This window comes from Astatotilapia calliptera, chromosome 20, assembly GCF_964374335.1.
Source record: "Astatotilapia calliptera chromosome 20, fAstCal68.1, whole genome shotgun sequence".
Classification (NCBI taxonomy): Eukaryota; Metazoa; Chordata; class Actinopteri; order Cichliformes; family Cichlidae; genus Astatotilapia; species Astatotilapia calliptera.
In genome coordinates, this window is record NC_137441.1 from 10,538,753 (window position 1) to 10,556,863 (window position 18,111).

At 37.5% G+C, this 18,111-nt stretch overlaps 2 protein-coding genes across 5 annotated transcripts; both read right to left on the reverse strand.

Moving 5' to 3' along the window:
* Positions 1-5,418: 5,418 nt before the first annotated feature.
* On the reverse strand, positions 5,419-11,483 carry LOC145422710 (chemokine-like protein TAFA-4). Its single transcript, XM_080294384.1, has 5 exons — positions 11,181-11,483; positions 10,201-10,325; positions 8,011-8,166; positions 7,656-7,780; positions 5,419-5,578 (listed from the first exon to the last, which is right to left on the reverse strand). The coding sequence occupies exons 2-5, from the start codon at positions 10,313-10,315 to the stop codon at positions 5,567-5,569; spliced, it is 408 nt and encodes a 135-aa protein (XP_080150510.1). The 5' UTR covers positions 10,316-10,325; positions 11,181-11,483; the 3' UTR covers positions 5,419-5,566.
* Positions 11,484-12,420: 937 nt separating this feature from the next.
* On the reverse strand, positions 12,421-17,431 carry LOC145422709 (NEDD8-activating enzyme E1 catalytic subunit-like). 4 transcript variants are annotated; one of them, XM_080294380.1, is made up of 18 exons: positions 17,313-17,431; positions 17,172-17,210; positions 16,416-16,539; positions 16,209-16,289; positions 16,005-16,087; positions 15,820-15,900; positions 15,668-15,711; positions 15,524-15,588; positions 15,107-15,262; positions 14,328-14,430; positions 14,127-14,237; positions 13,991-14,044; positions 13,608-13,644; positions 13,406-13,487; positions 13,213-13,313; positions 13,065-13,128; positions 12,914-12,968; positions 12,421-12,832 (listed from the first exon to the last, which is right to left on the reverse strand). In XM_080294380.1, the coding sequence occupies exons 1-18, from the start codon at positions 17,330-17,332 to the stop codon at positions 12,726-12,728; spliced, it is 1,407 nt and encodes a 468-aa protein (XP_080150506.1). In that variant the 5' UTR covers positions 17,333-17,431; the 3' UTR covers positions 12,421-12,725. The 4 variants fall into 4 exon arrangements, with proteins under 4 accessions (XP_080150506.1, XP_080150507.1, XP_080150508.1 ...); XM_080294381.1 differs by having other exon boundaries at positions 12,421-12,814; positions 17,313-17,430; XM_080294382.1 differs by having other exon boundaries at positions 17,149-17,210; positions 17,313-17,389.
* Between the last annotated feature and the right edge of the window lie 680 nt (positions 17,432-18,111).

Here is an 18,111-nt window from a genome sequence, read left to right on the forward strand (position 1 = left end):
TTGCATGTTTCAAAGCAGACAGTGACATAATGTGACCGTCATCCGTTGAGACAAAGGACGTGAAATGAGCAGCGACCAACTCGTCTCCGATCCTTCTCCCTGACTGCGGTGTCTTGCTGTGGGTTATTTTCCTCCCCAGCACCCTGGCCTCACCCTTATTCTTGACTTTAATGGAGAGTGACAGTAAATCACAATTACCCATACAAAACACTTTAAAAATAGTTTTGAAAATTAGGCTGTCGTGATATGAAAGCTGAACACATGGTCCTTGCTCAAGTGTGTTTTCAGTGGGGACATCATATGTCGACAGTTCAGACAGGGGATAAAGGCGCTCATTACACAGTTACACTTTTGTCCTTGTTTGCCCCTAAAATGACGATAAGATGCAAGTAAAGGGAAAAAAACTTCATTTTCTGACTCAAGCAAATATACAATGACACTATGTTTTGTTCTCTTATTATTCTAATTGTGTCTCTAAAAGAACACTTCAGACATTTTAGAAATGTGACGGCCCGCCGCCTTGGCCAGGGCCTGCTACATGGCCCTGCCCGTCCCTCTCTGTTGCCTTGCAGGTTCCTGGTAGGCTGAGTTAATTAGAGCAACCGGGAGCACCTGCTCAGTCTCCTTGGAGCATTTAAGCAGTTGCTTACTCTCTTCCTTCACTCAGCACCATGTTATTTGTTTTCTTGGCATCAGGCTTGTTACTTTAGGTTTACGCTACAAATTGACATTCACTTTACACTGAAACACTGCTGACACACTGACAATGCTGACTAACACATCTTATAAAGTTAATAATGGTTTTTCCTTTGTCTGGTTAATAAATTGGTAAACCATGATTAAAGCATTGTTTCTCACATTTATGTAAAGAGCTGGACTATGACAGAAATACACTTATTTGCTTTCTTAGATATCAACCTTAATAAATGTATTAGTGGAAGTAGTATTTAAGTATTACATTTTTCTATTATTTAAATATCTATTATCTAGTATCTAATAAATACTTAAATAAATACTAGAAAAGGCCATTGTTAGGTAAGAAAGACAACCATTTACAGCAGTGGTCAATTTAGACCACTATTTGTTCTCACCAGCATATTCCGATAGTCGAAAGGTTTTAGACCCACATTAAGTTATTTGGTGTTCCTTAATTGGTCTTAGTGTGAACTCTTGTCCATCCCTCTGTCTTAGACCTGCGATAAACTGTTGGCCTGTCAATGGTGTACCCTGCGAGTCACCCTGGGACAGCCAGGATAAACTTTTACTCCCTGTCACCCTGAACTGGATAAGGAGTTAAGGAGATGGAAAGATTTTTGAGAAACAAAATTTGACTGGCAACTTGTAATTGAGTCTTATTATCACTTGGGTTCAAGCAATGACAAAGTGAAATCCAGTAGATGATTTTTCCACCTTCCTTCTCAGAAATAAAACCTGTAAATAAGAAAGTTATACCCCCAACACAGTGCATCAGCATCACCAGTGTAATTCTCTATTCTCACTATGGGTGCATAACAGTCTATACTGCAACATGCAGCCAAGAGGCTTAAAGGCCTATACATCACACACAGCTGATAACATCAATTGTGTCCAATTAATGTTTGTTCATTAAAGTGTAATTGTTCAGCTGTCTGTTTTAATTAAACACGAATATAATCTCTTTTGGAGATAGTATGTCTGCATAACGACACAGCAAATAGATGGAAGCTTCGAGCTGTGACCAGACTACATTGAGACCATTGCTTTAAGTCGCCTTTACTGTATAGCTGTCTCTTATTAAAGAAGGCTAATTCAGTTTACACACACACAAACACACACACTCTGCAGTTATACACAGAGAATGAGAAGTGTGTTTACATTTTTTATTATAACTGTCAACTCTAGATGAGGTGAAAGTTGTTAAAGGGGAATAGAACAGTGTTTCCATTATGTTTTTCATGAGCCCCAGGACAGTTTATTTTCTATTAGTGAACATGAACTACTGTCCCCAACAGACAGCCACAAGAGAGGAAATGTTCCCCGTCACATATCATCCGGAAACTCCCATCATATAAGCTGTCACAAACGTGTTATTTGTGAGTCTGGTTTGAATTGTGAGAATCAAGTGTAAAGAAATGTTCGAGCTTTCTCTTACTCCTTTGGAATAACATCTCAAAAGTGAGGTTACTTTTCCCCCTCATCTTGTGGATCTTTAATCCTCTCATCTGTTATAATTTTCTGATTATTTGCCTCAGCTTTTAGAGCATTTATTTCGTGTGTGCAGCTACTCCCATCTAAGAGTGCAGATCCTATAACACCCGCCTTAATTAACTCATTTGGCTGCTTTCATTTTTATTTTGGGGGGGATGTGATTCTTGTTTAGATGGCAGGTGCCGAGAGAGCTTCGACTTAATTTGTGAAAAAGCATAGCAATAAAGTGACTGACTTTACTTTACTTATTCAGATAAGAGGTAATCAAGCAGCGCTGAAATTTCCTAAGACCCTGTGTGAGTGTGTGTATGAATCACAGTTTATCTGAGACACATCTGAAAGTTACCTAATGAATGTCACACCAGCTCCTTTGAAAATATATCAGAGAAAATAAAGCTGTGAGTGCTACTGGTATTTTAGGAATATAGGCAGAAATTTGAGGATGTGTGCTGTCACCGTTGACATAAAACCCCCTGGGGTATAAAGTACTGTTACCTACTTCAAACTTTTTTTACACTAAGTTAGTTCCTGTTGAAATTTTTAAAAACCAAATCTCTTACTTCACAAAATATGACCAAACAGTACGTGACAAAACATTATGTTACAATGTAAACTCATGACAGTTCAATCCTGTATTTTTTCTGAAAAAGTACAGATGCAGCAGATTGTAGGGATTCCCAGCAGATGTGTCTTTTTTTCCATTTTAATTCCTGGTCATTCTAAATATTTATTCACAAACAGTTCAAGAACAGTTTGGGAATTATGGAACTTTAAAAATACAATTTTATTTTAAATTCAAAAAGTACAATGTGGTTCAATGAGCAAGAACATTGAAAAGACTCCCGTGGGACTCAACCAGCTCCTTGGTTTAACTTCCAGTGATCTTTCTGTGAGTAAACTTCATTTTCAGTTCAAGCCTGAGGAGTTAAATCAGTCACTGAGAAGCATCTTTAACAAGATAGCGTTCACAATCCATATTTCTGAAGGGTTTGAGAGTAAATAAATATTTTTTGGTTTATTCCCAGAGTTTGCATCACTGAGAGAAGCGTCGGCTGTCAAAATTGAACAAAATCAAGAGTGACAAATTATTAAAAACTGTTGTGACTGCAACGATAATTTCTGTTTCTAATGCCTGAGGTAGTAGCTTCTGATTGCATATATTGTCAGTCTGACACTCCAAAACCCCCATGATACTGTGTTTACTACCACAGAATGTTTGGAGTTTTTGAGTTATACGTGCAGCTAAATTAAACAAATAAATATTGCAGATCACTGTAGGACTCTTTTGTATATCTTGAACAAATGCACTAAATCCCAACACGACTGTATAGTATATTCATTCAGTATAGCCATATATAACAGTTGTACAATGGATTGCATTACATTTTAAATGGTTTCTGTTATTGCACCTATAGTTTTTATACAAAAACAGTGCAAATGTTAAAGCACCATCACCCTACTTTGTCCTAACTATGTCAGACAAGTTTACAAGGTCTGCAGTTTTGTAATACTGCTGTCAGAATGGTTAAAAACTAGCCAGTGAACCTACAAAATACTCAAAAGCATATCACATTTAGAGTGATTTAGAAGAAGGGTTTTGTGTCACAAATAAAGAAATCTAAATCTCAAAATCAGAAGAATCTCAAAACGTCCCATCAGGCACATTTAAGTGCAAGCTCATGAAAAAAGAACAATTTGAGAAAGAAAGAAAGGTGGTATTCCCTAAATACCTCGATGAGATCAACATAAACATGGCATATGGAGCTCTGTATGCGACATTCATTGCTTAAGATGTATGCATATAATAATCTACATCTGGAAAGCATTGCAAAGGCCCTATGTTTCTATTCTCACTGCTATCCTCTGAATTATTTTCTTAGCTATAAAAACAATTTCCAGGAAAAGAAGAAACACAAAGGAGATGAACTTTTGAACTACAGATTCCATGAGATACTACTGTCATCTAAAACCAGTAAAAAACATCCAGCGTGATTGAATACTGTATCGCTACATGATCTTAGATTTACATATTGCATCCCGTAAAATGAATTCACAGCACTGCAAGAGTTAAGGAAGAATTAAACCTGAACACTTACAAAATAGCCAACGTGTAAACACTTGAGTTTCAGACCTTTCAGTGAAGACTCTTGTCACTACTAAAACAATAACATGTAAAATATAAATCATGCATAAACGTCTTATGTTGAGTTCAGCTGCTTTCAACTTGCAGCGGTTGTTATGCATGCAAGTCTAATGCTGGAAGTTGGAATGATTTGCAGCTGCTGTATTTGTGTTTTTATTTTCATTTTTTTTGGTCCCTTCATTTCAAAGGTAAATTGCAAAGTATCTGCCTGAACTCAAGAGATAAAAGAGAGGCAATCGAGGTGGGTCCAGAAGGAATATTATTTATATAAAGAGGACAAGTGATGAAGTGGTAATAAAGGTAAACATTGTGTTGTGTTAGTGGCTACGATTTGCTTCAAGGCAGAGAACTGTCAGTGTTTCCCATCATTACTATAAGCATAGTCCCCTCCACAGGAGCACAAACAGAAACAAAAAAAAGCATGATGTAAAGACTCTCAGCAGTGAAGAAGAACCTCTTTTCTTTTCTCTCCCCTTTCTCCCCATGATTAGCATTTCAAACAGTCCTTGTTTTGCATCAGAGCTTCATGCTTGTGTGCATGCCATCACAGCCTTGCAGGTGGTGGCCCGTCCAACCAGTGGAGTCAAAAAGCAGCCTTTGTGTATGCATAGTCATGTGTGTGTGCGTGTGTGTGTGCGTGTGTGTGTGTGTGTGTGTGTTCGTGCCGTGTTTGAGAGAGTGCTTCTTTGTGGAAAGGGAGCGGACCTCTTATGAAACTCAGAGTAAGTTAAGAGACAGGGTTGTCTACAAATGCTATATAATAATAAATTTCTCAGAATTTGTTGGCTTCTGCTTTGAGAGAGTCACAGGCCACTGACTGGATTCACATTCTGCCTCCTGAAAATCCACAAAATCTCTTTTTAAGTGTCTGCCAGCAGACCCATCCAAACTTTGATTGAGTGCATCACAATGTGCCCAGAATATCAAGCGCAAAACACAATGATAGACTTTTGCAAAAGCTGTTCATTTGGATTGGAAAAGGTGCTGCATCATTTTATCCCAGGTCAATTGCTAATAGATTCTCTACGCCATGGCATTAACACAAACCAAAATTGTTCCAAGACAAAGCAAATTAAAATGATGATTTTCTGCAAAGCTGAGCCATATCTAATTAAATCTATATTGTTCTGTGCTCCATCTGACGGGGCATTCACTATCCTCACAGTGTAATGTTATTTAAGTTGACCGAGGCAGACCAGTATGGGCTTGCACTGATTAGCTGGAGCTTCTGTCTTGCTACCGTGTCACCTGAAAATGAAACATAAATGAAAGAAAATTACATTTTGATTTTTCTCCATCACAATGATTTCAGTACATCTGAAAAGAAAATTAAATACTGTCGAATTTGTTCTAGTTTCAATCTATCCCTCGTTAAACTCCGCTCATTACCCCAATCATAGCTGAGTATCTGTAATGGCTTGTGAGGGATTGAATTTCTCCAAATTCTAAGAAAGCGTGTGGTGCTGCGATAAGAGAAATACTCTCTATCTCAAGAATTTGCAAACAGCTGTCAATGATGATGTAAAATTATGTTAAGTGCGCATAATTTCAATTTACTGCTTACTAAGCTATTAAGCATCCATTAGATGCAGAGAAGTGAATGAGTGAACAAGGAAGCAAATTCATTAGCGTACACTACATATTGCTGATAAAAATCTGTTTGAGACAGCTGTTAATTTCCACAGCAAAATCCACAGTGCTAAACCAGAAGTGAGCAGTGTGTTTTTATTTACTGTCTAAAGTAAAGCAGCCAGTAAAGTGTTTTAAACTGTATGCCCGATCTGTGAGCAAAAGGCTCAAAAAGCTCAGTGACAGTAACAAATGCAGGGGTTAGCAAAAAGGACAAAAGTATGTGCTTTTGTTCTATTCTGTTGGGAGTATAATCTGATGATCACATGACTTCTGTAGACAATGATCACTTTCTATATGCTGCATGTGTTCACTTTCCCTGTCTCACTATAAAATATTCTCTACTATGAATCATTTATAGAATACAGCTGATCAAAAAGGCAACTTCTGAGAATGTGCATTTTAATTATTTATTTATTTATTTGAATACAGTGGGGTTTCCTTTGGTCATCAGATTTAATTACATGGGTTTTACTGCTTTGGTATTAGTTCCCAGCTTATTTCATGTTTGTCCTCTTGGCCCCATCATTCACCAGATTATAGAATTAGGGTTTCTGAGCCCACTGTGCCTGGTGCAAGCAAAGGGGTTGATATGGGCACTGGGAGCAGTGATTATGCTTGATTCTGGAATCTTTGAGCATCAAAGGAGTGCTTACTAAAATAAAGCTTTATGATGAGCATTCACAAGTTTGTCAGACCCTGTTTGCATGAAAGTGAACAGTGAAAATGGAGAAGATTTTTTTGTGCGACTGTATTTAAGCATCTATAAATACCATGTATGAAATTAAAGTCACTATGTGTTATTTCTTTTGTAGGGCTGCTTCCACTGTGACTCTGGGTGCACCCACACTAATCTATTTTCATTTTAAAATATGTAATTTTTACAACCGCTAGGGCTCATGTCCGAACTGGTTCATTCTCTACAGAGCTGTAAATGTAGAATTTGGGAAATAATACAGAATCAGTCCGGCTGCCTTCTTTTCAAACGCTGAAGACTAGCATGGCTGGATGACTGAGAACATAGATAGACATTACAGACTCAGTTTTAGTTTGTAAATTCCAGAACTATGAATAGTCCTAAACTGGCAGAAACAATATTATAGATGTACACTTACTGAGTGGGTTTTTACATCACAAAATTAAGTCAAAATATTACAGTTAGCCCAAAATAATAGGATTTCATCCTTCATATGTTGGTTCTCCTGCAACACTAAATTGGATAAGCAGAAGAAGATGAATGGATGGATGGATGGATGGATGGATGGATGGATGGATGGATGGATGGATGGATGGATGGATGGATGGATGGATGGATGGATGGATGGATGGATGGATGGATGGATCTTTCCTGGCTTGGTATGGCTTCCACTAAAGATGGACTAATTTTCCATTACCATATTAGGTTTGCAACAACTTTCTGTAACATTTTCGTTATTGTTGGACTGATTTCATTATCAGTCAAAGCAACTTTTTGCCATTGCTTTTTCCTCTGAATCCTCTGCTTCCTGTTTACACCAGCAAAATACATATCCAGTATGTATATAACTAATCAGTGTGATACAAGTATGCATGCATTAAGTGAAATTGATTTTGTACTAAAATATTGATTTGGGTGAATAATGTTTAAAACATTGTTTTAAGATGAAAAAGTTATTGTGTCGATGTAACCTCAGACTATTGCAGGCCCTCTGCTCACCTTTGTGGTCTTCACTTTATTTCCAGAGATGCATGACCAGCCAGTGAGGTCAGGGAGGACTCTGCACTCCTCCCCCTGCAGACACGGCTCCATTTTACACCACCATTTCTGTCGCACAATAGAGGCTGGAGGGGGAGACGAACACAGCAAAAGGTCACTTTATAGACAAAAGGACTTCAAAAAAGGCCTTGTTTGGAAAAAGCATCTCAGTCAAATGTCACACTCTTATGATTCTTAAATGCCTCAGTATTAGTGGACTCCAGTGAAACTAACTCTACTCTGACCTGTAATACATGCATGTCATGAGGAAATATTTCAGTTTAAGAGAGCTGAAAGAGGGTCCTAGTAATATTACCTTCAACACAAGAGGGCAGAGCCCTTGTTGTCCCTGCTACCTGTCCTGGGAAGCAGGAGCACTTGACAGTTTGAGAGCGTTCTTCAATTTTGTTCTTGTTGCAGCAGCGATGAGCAGCAACCACTTCACAAGTCCCTGTCCTCTCCTGTGATGACCCTGAGAAAGAAATTTTGAAGGGAATGATACCAATCTTCTACGCTGAGTTTTGCGTGCAGGTTGGCTGATTTTAATCTTTTAAAAATGACAGAATTATAAGCAATCACTTCTAGGCTTAATGACATCTGAGATCTAATCTTTTGTTACAGTTAGAAAACAGTTTAGTTCTTATTGATTAAACCTAATTTTGCTGTTTTTAAAGCTACAGCACCACCAAGTGGAGGAAATGCACCAGCACTCATGCGCCAGGCAGGGGGATGGGGTTTCAAATGCTGCAAACATATTAGCAGCAATTATCATTATGTTCAGTAAGCTAATTTCATGTTTCACATTATCAGAAATTAGCATAATAAAGAACACGAGCAGACATTTCAAAGCAGCATCTGCATCTCTGCACAGAAATCTGCATAAAGGAATGCTGCTTTTAGGGATTATCACTGATGAGTCATTCTGCTGCACTTAAAACTGAACTTCCAGTTTAAGGGGTGCTAGAGAGCAGGAGAAACAAGCCTACAAAAAAGGCATGAATATTGCTAATTTTGAACTAAGGTGTCAGGCTGGCTCCATGGTCAACAATACCTGCAGGATTTGGAAATTCATAATTAAACGGTGTTTTAAATCAGACTACAATTAAAGCACTCATGCCAAATGCAAAATTATTCAAAACATAGAGATGGGTTTAGGGCTTAACATTGCAGTTGTTTGTGAGTGTATTTTCTTAAGTAGAAATTCATATATTTCACTGAAATGTATCCATTTTCTTCTGTACTGGACTTCTACTCCATAGCATTTCAGTCACAAATATGCCCTTTTTATTCAGCTGCATTTGTCTGACAGCTAGAGGTCAATAGTTACTTCTTTGTTACATCATATTGAATAACACTGTATAAGCTTAAAAATTAGATTCAAGTAGTGCTTCCCAATCATTTCTTCATTTGAGCCCTCACAAAAACAGTTTCTATGTGGCAGTTCAACTGTATAATTGTCTGCTTGTACCTGGTCAGATCCATGATCTGCTATCATAAAAAAAGACTAATTGTAATCTTTGTTTACATGACTATTAATGTTATAGCATAATCTTAAAATTAAATTAAATCTAATATGTTTCACAAACCACACATTTGACCACTTAGAGGGGGTCTGACCTCTAGGTTGGAAATTGGTCAAACTACAGTAGGCTGATATGGTTTAACGAATTCATAACCTCAGGAGGGAATGTTCTACAGAATCACTACTTTAGAACTCTGAAGACATACTATGAAGCTCTGTATGACATGAAAACATATTTACATCTAAAAAAAAAAAAAAAAATAGCAAAAATGTTTCTCTGGATCTCGTTGCAAAAGCTTAGCCTAGTCCCAGTCTCTACACTCACAGACTCACAGGCTTTGATGCACCTTCCTGCTCAGACCGTGAGAGGTTTAGGACTGTCCCAATTTGAAATCATCAAGTAGATGGGAGCTCTCTCCTATCAGACATTTGGATCCCTTTATGCAAACTTTCCACAAGTCTGCATTTCCGCAGATTTTGAACTACCAATAGTCCAACGTGTTGGGATGTTATACCCTAACATTACAAACAACAACAACAACAACAACAACAAAAGACTGTAAATAGGCATTAAAAACATATACCATATAAGACTTACTTTATTTGTTTGTAATACTTTAACTTCAATTTTTCCCAATTATGCTTGTGTTAAGAGCAGAGCAAGAACTGCCTTTTCTTCTTTCTAAACGGTAAAGACTGGAAGATGTTCAAATCAGGCAGTTACTCTCTATGGCTGTTTTTGTGATGAAGAAAATAAGAATGTGAAATAGCAAGTCCCACTCACAACAGTATGAAATATTATTGTATTTGAGCATGTGCAGCCTCCAATTCCTTACCAGATGACAACAATTAAGTCTGTGAGGGTTTAGCACTCATGCCTTAGGGTGGCACTGGGCCTTTAACTGTCTACCAGACCAACACAATAGTGACCAAAAAGCCATAATGAGTTCCTCTGGGGGTGCCAATGGTCTGGTTGGGTCTTACCTGTCTTTCCTCGGGAGCTTTGGTTGCCACTGGACACAAGCTGGATGCAGAGGCTCATTGTACACAAAAGGAGGAGACCCCAGTGTAATGCTTGTGTCCTTATGTTCATCTTCATCTTCAAGTGTCTGCACAAAAAAAATATTCATGCAAACTTTAAGAGACAATTTTCATTAAACAAATTCAAAATACAATATTAAACTCTTTTGATATATTCTCACTCTGACAAGTGGTCCTCCAGATCATAGAATCTATTTGCTCGATTATGACTCTGACATCACCAAGCTAAGCCAAGGCAAATCAAAGAAATGCCAACAAAAGCCTGATGAGAGGCAGATGAGAGTAGGTCCTTGCACTCATTTCTGAGATTATCCTTTCAGCTGTGAACGGCTCTGTGTGCAAAGCTAAACACTTCCTCCAAAACAAGCTGTATTCCACATGAGGCACAGAAAAAAATAAAGTGGGACATGGACTTTTATGTCAAATTACAGCAATAAATTATACAGAGCAATGTGGCATCAAGCAATGCATCATTGCGCTAGATGGCTTGAGGCATTTTCATTCATCACTAAACCCCCTCATATAAAGTTTAAGGCTCCAATTATAGCTATTATAGCATGATTTTCATCATTGATTTAACTGTGGATTACTTTCTTAATTCATTTGTCAAGTAGACAGTTTAAAATGTTCTACAGAAAATGTGTGGGAAAAGTAAACACTACAATACCGGCAATCAGTTTTAGTTTAGTGAGGGAAATTTCCCTTTTTTCCATTTAAGTCGTGTCTTTTAATGCATCATTTCTGAAAACAAACAAACAAACAAACGAATATCTATATATTCATACACTCAACTTGTTTTTTCTTCCTGTTAGTATTTGAACCAACACTGCTAGTGATGCGATCTCACATAAACGATCTACATCAGTTTTGCTTCTGGAATTTGAATTTTTCTTGATGGATAAATTCTTAATTCACCTACTTACTTGTGCTCAGGTTACTGATGTGTATAATGAACCGCTGCTGAAGTCATCATCAGTGTCGGTGTTAAAAGCAAGCGCATCACATCGGTTCAGCGAGGTTGGTAAAGTTCGCTGCAAATGTTACTCTCCACTTTCTGAAGAGGCACGAATCAGAGCGAGAAAAGGGAAGAAGAAGGGGGGGGAGCCTGCAGCTGATATAGATTACAGTCAACACACCGGCTAAGTGAAAAGCTGCACCTTCACACATCATCTGCTCTCCCCGGAGTTACACTGTACCTTTCAGCCAGGATGCGATGTGAGAGATATGTTGCTCTGTGAACACAGCGGGACAAGCCTGTCAGCTATTCCCGTCAGGAAAATTAAATCTTAATCAAGACACAAGCCATCTGTCTCCCGAGCAATATGTGGCCACTTTCATTAGCGCCATAAGAAGCTTAAAGTGAGTATCGACATCCTGTCACACAGTGAACGGAGAGGATAAACTGCATCTGAGGAGGGCAGAGTCCTGTTTTTGTTTTATTCGTTTCCACCTTTTTTTGTCTTTTAACTAGAAAAAAAACTGTCAAATATATTATCAGGATATTATCTTCTTAGGTTTGAAGAATATTCTTAATTAATAGGTTGCAAAGGGTAAAACATCCCACAATATATATTTATAGTCTTTCCACGATGTTACAATGTAAACCGAGATTTAAAAAAAAAAAAACGGGATAGTGATTAAGATAAGAATAACGATTAAGTGGAGCAGCTATCAGTTTGTGTTTATATCAACACCATAATGAGTTTTACGGTATATGACTGTTCCTTTTTGTCACGCAATCATTGATTTGCAAATGTTAGCCTATTGCCAGGCTATTAGTACTGCTAATAGTAGCCAATAGTAAAGAAGAGCGTGAACTCCCTTCAGTGATGAGTGTTGATGTCTTAGTTTGTCTACTACATGGGAATTTGGAAAGATATAAAGACAACAACCACTTCCATAGTTAGGGAGAGTTAAAACGTAAATAAACATACTAAACAAATTTTTGCATTTCATATGAACTTTTCAGTTGTTATAGAATTAATCATAAAACACATGACAATCCAAGTGCCTCTAGATTAAAAAGCTTAATGCACCATGTCTATATACTGTGATAGTTGTCATCTAATTCAGTTGTTAGAAATCCATCAAATTAAAACCCAGAAACTGCCAAAGAAAATGCCATTTACTTCTAAATCAAATAAATGAGATGAAACTGTAGTCTCACATGATAATAAAACTTTATTAGAGTATAGTGCACATCATTATTTTTATTTAATTTGATGGGGAAGTAGCTACAGGGTAGGTCAACACAGGACAAACTGACAAAGTAGTAAACAACATTACTAATAGAAAAACAATGTTATTTAATGGCCATATTCATATAGCATCAACACTATCTGACAAGTGAGAACTTACTGATCATATTTACATTATTATATCAAATGTGCTACTGAAAAGTCCCAGTAACTTTGTCATGAGACCAGTTTGCATCCAGTTGCATCAGTGCTGCTTGTAGTAATGGAGGTTCAAGCTGTAAAATTGAGCTTGAAGAGGACCGTCTGGGGTGTGGTGATATCAGCTACAGCCAGTTCCTGTCCATCTGACAAGCCCAGCTCTACATCAGAAAAAAAGACTTGTTACACAAGCATGATTTACATGTTATAGATGCAACTTAATGGACTCTAAGAATCTGAGCTTATCAGCTTCTTATTACCTTTTAAAGTTTTGCAGAGGTTTGGCCTGGTTCGTTCTTCAATGGATTTAACAGACTAGAATAAAAATACAATCCTAGGTTACCTGTGGTGTATAATACGATACAAGTCATGAATTTTTTTTTTCCTCCCAGAATTGGTTTAATACATTACCTGCAAATACAGCGTCTTATTCTTTCCTTCCAGAGTTGTGGTGATAGCAGGGGATTTCATTTGTCTGGGAAAGAAATGAAATAAATCTTAATGCGATCATTATTTGTGTCAAAAATCCGAGAGCAGAATGTTCTTCCTGAGTACTCACAAAGAGGCGTTCTCTGTCAGGTACTCTAAAACCTCCTGTAATTTGGCAGAAGGAGGGAACTGGAGATCTTGAGGCACCTGGCTGCAAGCTGAGCAATTTTCCTGTCAATCAATGAAAATTCAGATTACACTGAATATTCTCGGTGAGCATACATTACACAGCTGGCAAAAAGCCAGTTACAGCTAAAACAAACCTTTCGCTCTGCTTCGAATGTGTAGGTGTACAGTCCATCCACGTCATTGAAGACCATGTAATTATTCAAAGGGATATAGGCGCTGGTAAAAAAAAAAACAACAACAAAAAACAATAAGAGATGTTTATGTTGAGAAAAATAGAAAAAAATATATCAACAGCTAACTACAATAAATGGCTCAAAATGTCTTTTTACAACCAACCTCGTAGCAATCTTAAAAACTTCTGTTGCACAGGCAGCTACGAAGAACAGAAACAGAAAACAAAAGAAGTGAATGAATGAAACGTGAACGAGTTAAGCTGCAAAGTTAGCATCTAAGGTTAACAAGCTACCCAAGTACAGTAGTAAATGATCACAGTGTTAAAAACTGCAGAGCAATTAGCTGTCTGTTAGCTGCAAGTCTAAATATGTTTAAAAAACCAAAACACGTTGTTTAAAAAATGTCCACCATTTTTCAAGCGCTACATCTCCCAATACCATCATTTTAACAACTGCATGTTTAATTAAGGAATGTTTGCTGCTTTTACATCACCAGACATTACAACACTTTCACTGCTACCAGCTTAAAAAGTTGGACTTTCATACCAGCAATAACAGCATTAGTCGAAGCCACAGCAGGAATGATCCTTTTCACGACACCTGTGACATAAGAAACAGATACAACTTTAATAACAATTCAAATGTAGCACAATAGAGCTGAACAAATGATTCCCAGGCTCACCTTGAGTCAGTCTGTATGTCACTCCTGTAATGTTAAACTCTGCTGCTCTTTCTTTGGATCTTTCGAACACCCACTGGATGTGCTCTGGATTGTCTCCATCTAAGCTTGTTTCTATTAGACAACCCATGTTCTTAGTATTCATTTTAACAAAGGCAGGTTATATGACATGTTACTGGTTACCAAGTCAATATATTAGCGTACCTCCAAATGGCTTTTCTTTGGGCCATTGTAAGATTCTGGCATATTCGATGCAGTGTTCTGGCAGCCTTGGCATTGAAGCAATGGTGCACATGGGGAAATTAATCTGTGGATCACAAATGTTTATTTAATGCTATGCAAAAACGAGTCATTGAAAGGATCATTATAAGCTGTTACTATGGGCCTGGTACTATGAAGCGAATTCAGAATAGCCAGGACATATTTAGTAGTCCACTAAAGAAGAATGATTTTACAAAGATAAAAATATACCATTAGAAAGATATGAAGAGGTAAAACACATAAAACACACCGGTAAGTAAGTAAGACTTATAACAAAAATAAACTTCAAGTATCAGTAAAAGCATACGAGGATTAAAATGCGCTATGCAACACTAAGACAGCTACATTGTCAAAAACTGTTAGCTACCAGCTGTTTAACCGTTAAACCATCAGTTTAACCATTAAATCTCTATTTACCTTACTTAAGTGCTGTTTTTTATATCCTCTGAATGTAAGTGACAGTTTTCTCCAAATTAAAATAGTTCTTTTCAGCCTCAACAAACAAACAGCTGTTGCTGCAGATTGGAATATTAGGGACCACCTGTTCCCCACAACTGCTTTTTCACACCCAGACACACTCAACACAGCACCAGATGTAACTTTGTAAAAAGTTAATAGGCTGGCAGACAATTCTGTCACAGAGCACACTAAAAACAGAAAAATATATACAAATCTTTAAGGTGAAACCAGAAAATCAATATCTGTAAGAAAGGGAGCAGTACCTGTGGCGGATACAGCTCCAGAGTGCAGTCAATACATGCAGTCATTCCCGGCAGAATGACACGAGCATTTCCTTTAAAGCCCTCTGTCCCTCCATCAATGAGCGGGATGATGGAGCTAGGATCCAGGACTCCGTCTTCATAGCTCAGGAGGGAGATCTATAAAAGGTCAAATCAATCATAAATTGCACACATAAATCTGTTTTATCAGCAGAAGAGAAAGCATACACGGTGCAGCATTGACAAAGTATGACACTATCTCATAATGTACTTAAAAATTTGAATAACACACTATTTTAATTCTTAAATAACTATTATTCCTCTCTTTCTTTTGGCTGCTCCCTTTAAGGGAGTAAAGAAAAACCTGAAGGAAAAAAAACAAAAACAAAAAACAAACTGCAACTAATTTATATTTTGTACCAGCATCCCATTCATCCAGCGTCTGGCAATGATGGAGTCCAGTCCACAAACGATGATGTGGAACTCTGAAAATAAAATAAACTATCAGGCGTCTATTTAGTAAGACCTGCTAAAGTTTACACGTTATAAGAAAAGCACACTTACGCCTGTAGAAAGACTCGTCACAGTCTTGGATCTTTTTAAAGTGACTGCAGATCATTTATAAGGTGATAACATGATAGCAGCACACAGTAAATGTCATATATTGTAAACACAGTCCGTGTTGTTTTTAAAGAAAATTGTCAATAAAAGGATACGGAACAACTTTACAACCCGGGACACGGCTGTTAATAAAGTCAGCAGCCACTTCCGCCTTTGGTCGTCCAACATCGTTGGGTCTAAATAGTAACACGTCAGTTTTGATTATATATGAAACACTGTGCATAATCAGTACTTGTGTGGTATTAAACCATGGTGAAATTTAAAAAAGCTAAAAACCTACCTGAAAAGAAACTGCCTGTTGAGGTTGGACGGATCAATAGTATCCATATCAACCACGTGAATGAGGCGAAACCCAGACAAGGCCTGAAGCAAAGAAAGACTATGTAAGAACTTATTTAAACCACTAAAAAGACTTTGCATTTGTTCAATTTACACTTGATGATGAACCTTAACAAAACGTGCATTCAAGCTTGCTATTTCCTACCAGATTTTTCAGCAGCTCACAACCAAGTCCTCCTGCTCCGATCACCAGAATCTTGCATGTTTCCAACAAAAAATGCAGGGACTGGTATGAAAAAAATATTATATATTTAAAGAATGGTATTTAAGATTATGCAGCTATAGCCTTATCTTGTTTGGCTTATTCAGTCAAATATATGAAGCATGCACATAAAAAACATTTCCATGTAACCTCAGTGCTTGGCTCAAAGTCAGGATGCGTAAATGGGCCAGGTCGCTCCAAAAACTTCTTCACATGATTCCAACGACCATCCCAATCGCAGCCACCATCTCTGTGTCCACTATCTACAGCCATTCTGGGCAAACAACACAACACAACAAGATGCACTGGACTTGTATTACAACACAATTTATGCTTACACTTCTTCTAACTTATCTCAAGACTAAAAAGAGCAGCCAAAATGAATAGGACTCTCATATTAAGAAACCTGATAGAGATAAAAGTCATAAAGCAGGTTTCAATCTACTAAAGCATTAAGATTACAGCACTTATATTTCCTGTATAGGCTTGTTGATGAACACATAATAAGTGGTCTCTATCAGTGTCTCAAGATTGCATATCCATGTTGCATTTAACTACAAGGACAGTGATTACCCAGGTGAGGGGTGATAGATATAGATAGAAAAATATAGGGGTTGCAAGAAAAATGCATGCGATATGAAGCAGACACAAGGCTGTAACAGACCGAATAGGTCTTGCAAGAAAGCTGATTTGAGCAATGCAACTTCGACCCTTGCAATAAACTCTAGACTTTAACTGGATTCACGTTTCACATGGATGATTTATAGAAACATATAATGGTGGGTTAGTAAGTCCTGCGTGCATGGTAAAATGTTTGATTTGATCATATCTGCTGGCCCAGCAGTCGCTGCTCACTTAGCAACGCAAACCTGCTGCCAGAGACCTTTATTTAGATTCGTCACTAACTTCTCAGTTAGGTCCTCTATTCGCCTTCTTTTCTTCTCCCTGAAAGAAAAAAATAAAGCTGTCTTTAGGCATGTTGGGTTGCTGACAAAGGTGCAGCATTTAACTACGTTAAAATAATAATTTCCATCAATTACGACTTACGGCTCCTCGGCATCCGCCATACTTTCAGGGTCCCATGTCCTCGATTGAGACTACTGTATTCACGAGTGTCAAAGCTGCGCCGCAGCCCCGACTCCTCACTGCGCATACAGGGATATATAATTCTCCTGGTTCAGAAATTAGGTTCCTTCCCCACACATATGTGCGTATCTGCATGTCTTTGAAGAGCCATATATAGAGATAATAATTATCCATAGGTGAATAGCAATATTCAGTGACGTCTTCTTCTCTTTCTGCGTTTCATAATTTGAACACAATTTGAGACAAAGGACATTACAAATGCCGCATTTGCCAAAGAGCGTGTACACTATTTAAAACAATGCAATATTTTTGTGGTTTTAGCCTACATTAAATCTGTTTCTTTTCCTAGTAATTATTATTATTATTATTATTATTATTATTGCTATAGCAAACAATAGAGAGAATGCACGTAGTAAAATAGAGATTAGAACTTATTAATCGACTGAGAAAAGGATGTTAAAACAGTCAGGGCCGCTGCACTGGGGAGGCAGCAAATTTTGGGGGGTGGCCGATGCCCTCTCTGACCCCCTTGGTGATGTACCTGATTACAGTGGACTCAGATAATAGAAAAACTAGAGAATTTAACTAAACACTGAAAAAACAAAATTCAGAACAGAAATATATTTAAATAAGATTATAATTATATAAATATAAAGGAAGATGACAAAACAGCAAAGCAAAAGGGATATATTGTATTAATAATTGAATTAAAATTTTTGGTATTAGGTACTAACTAATCAAAAATAAAATTATCTTTTTT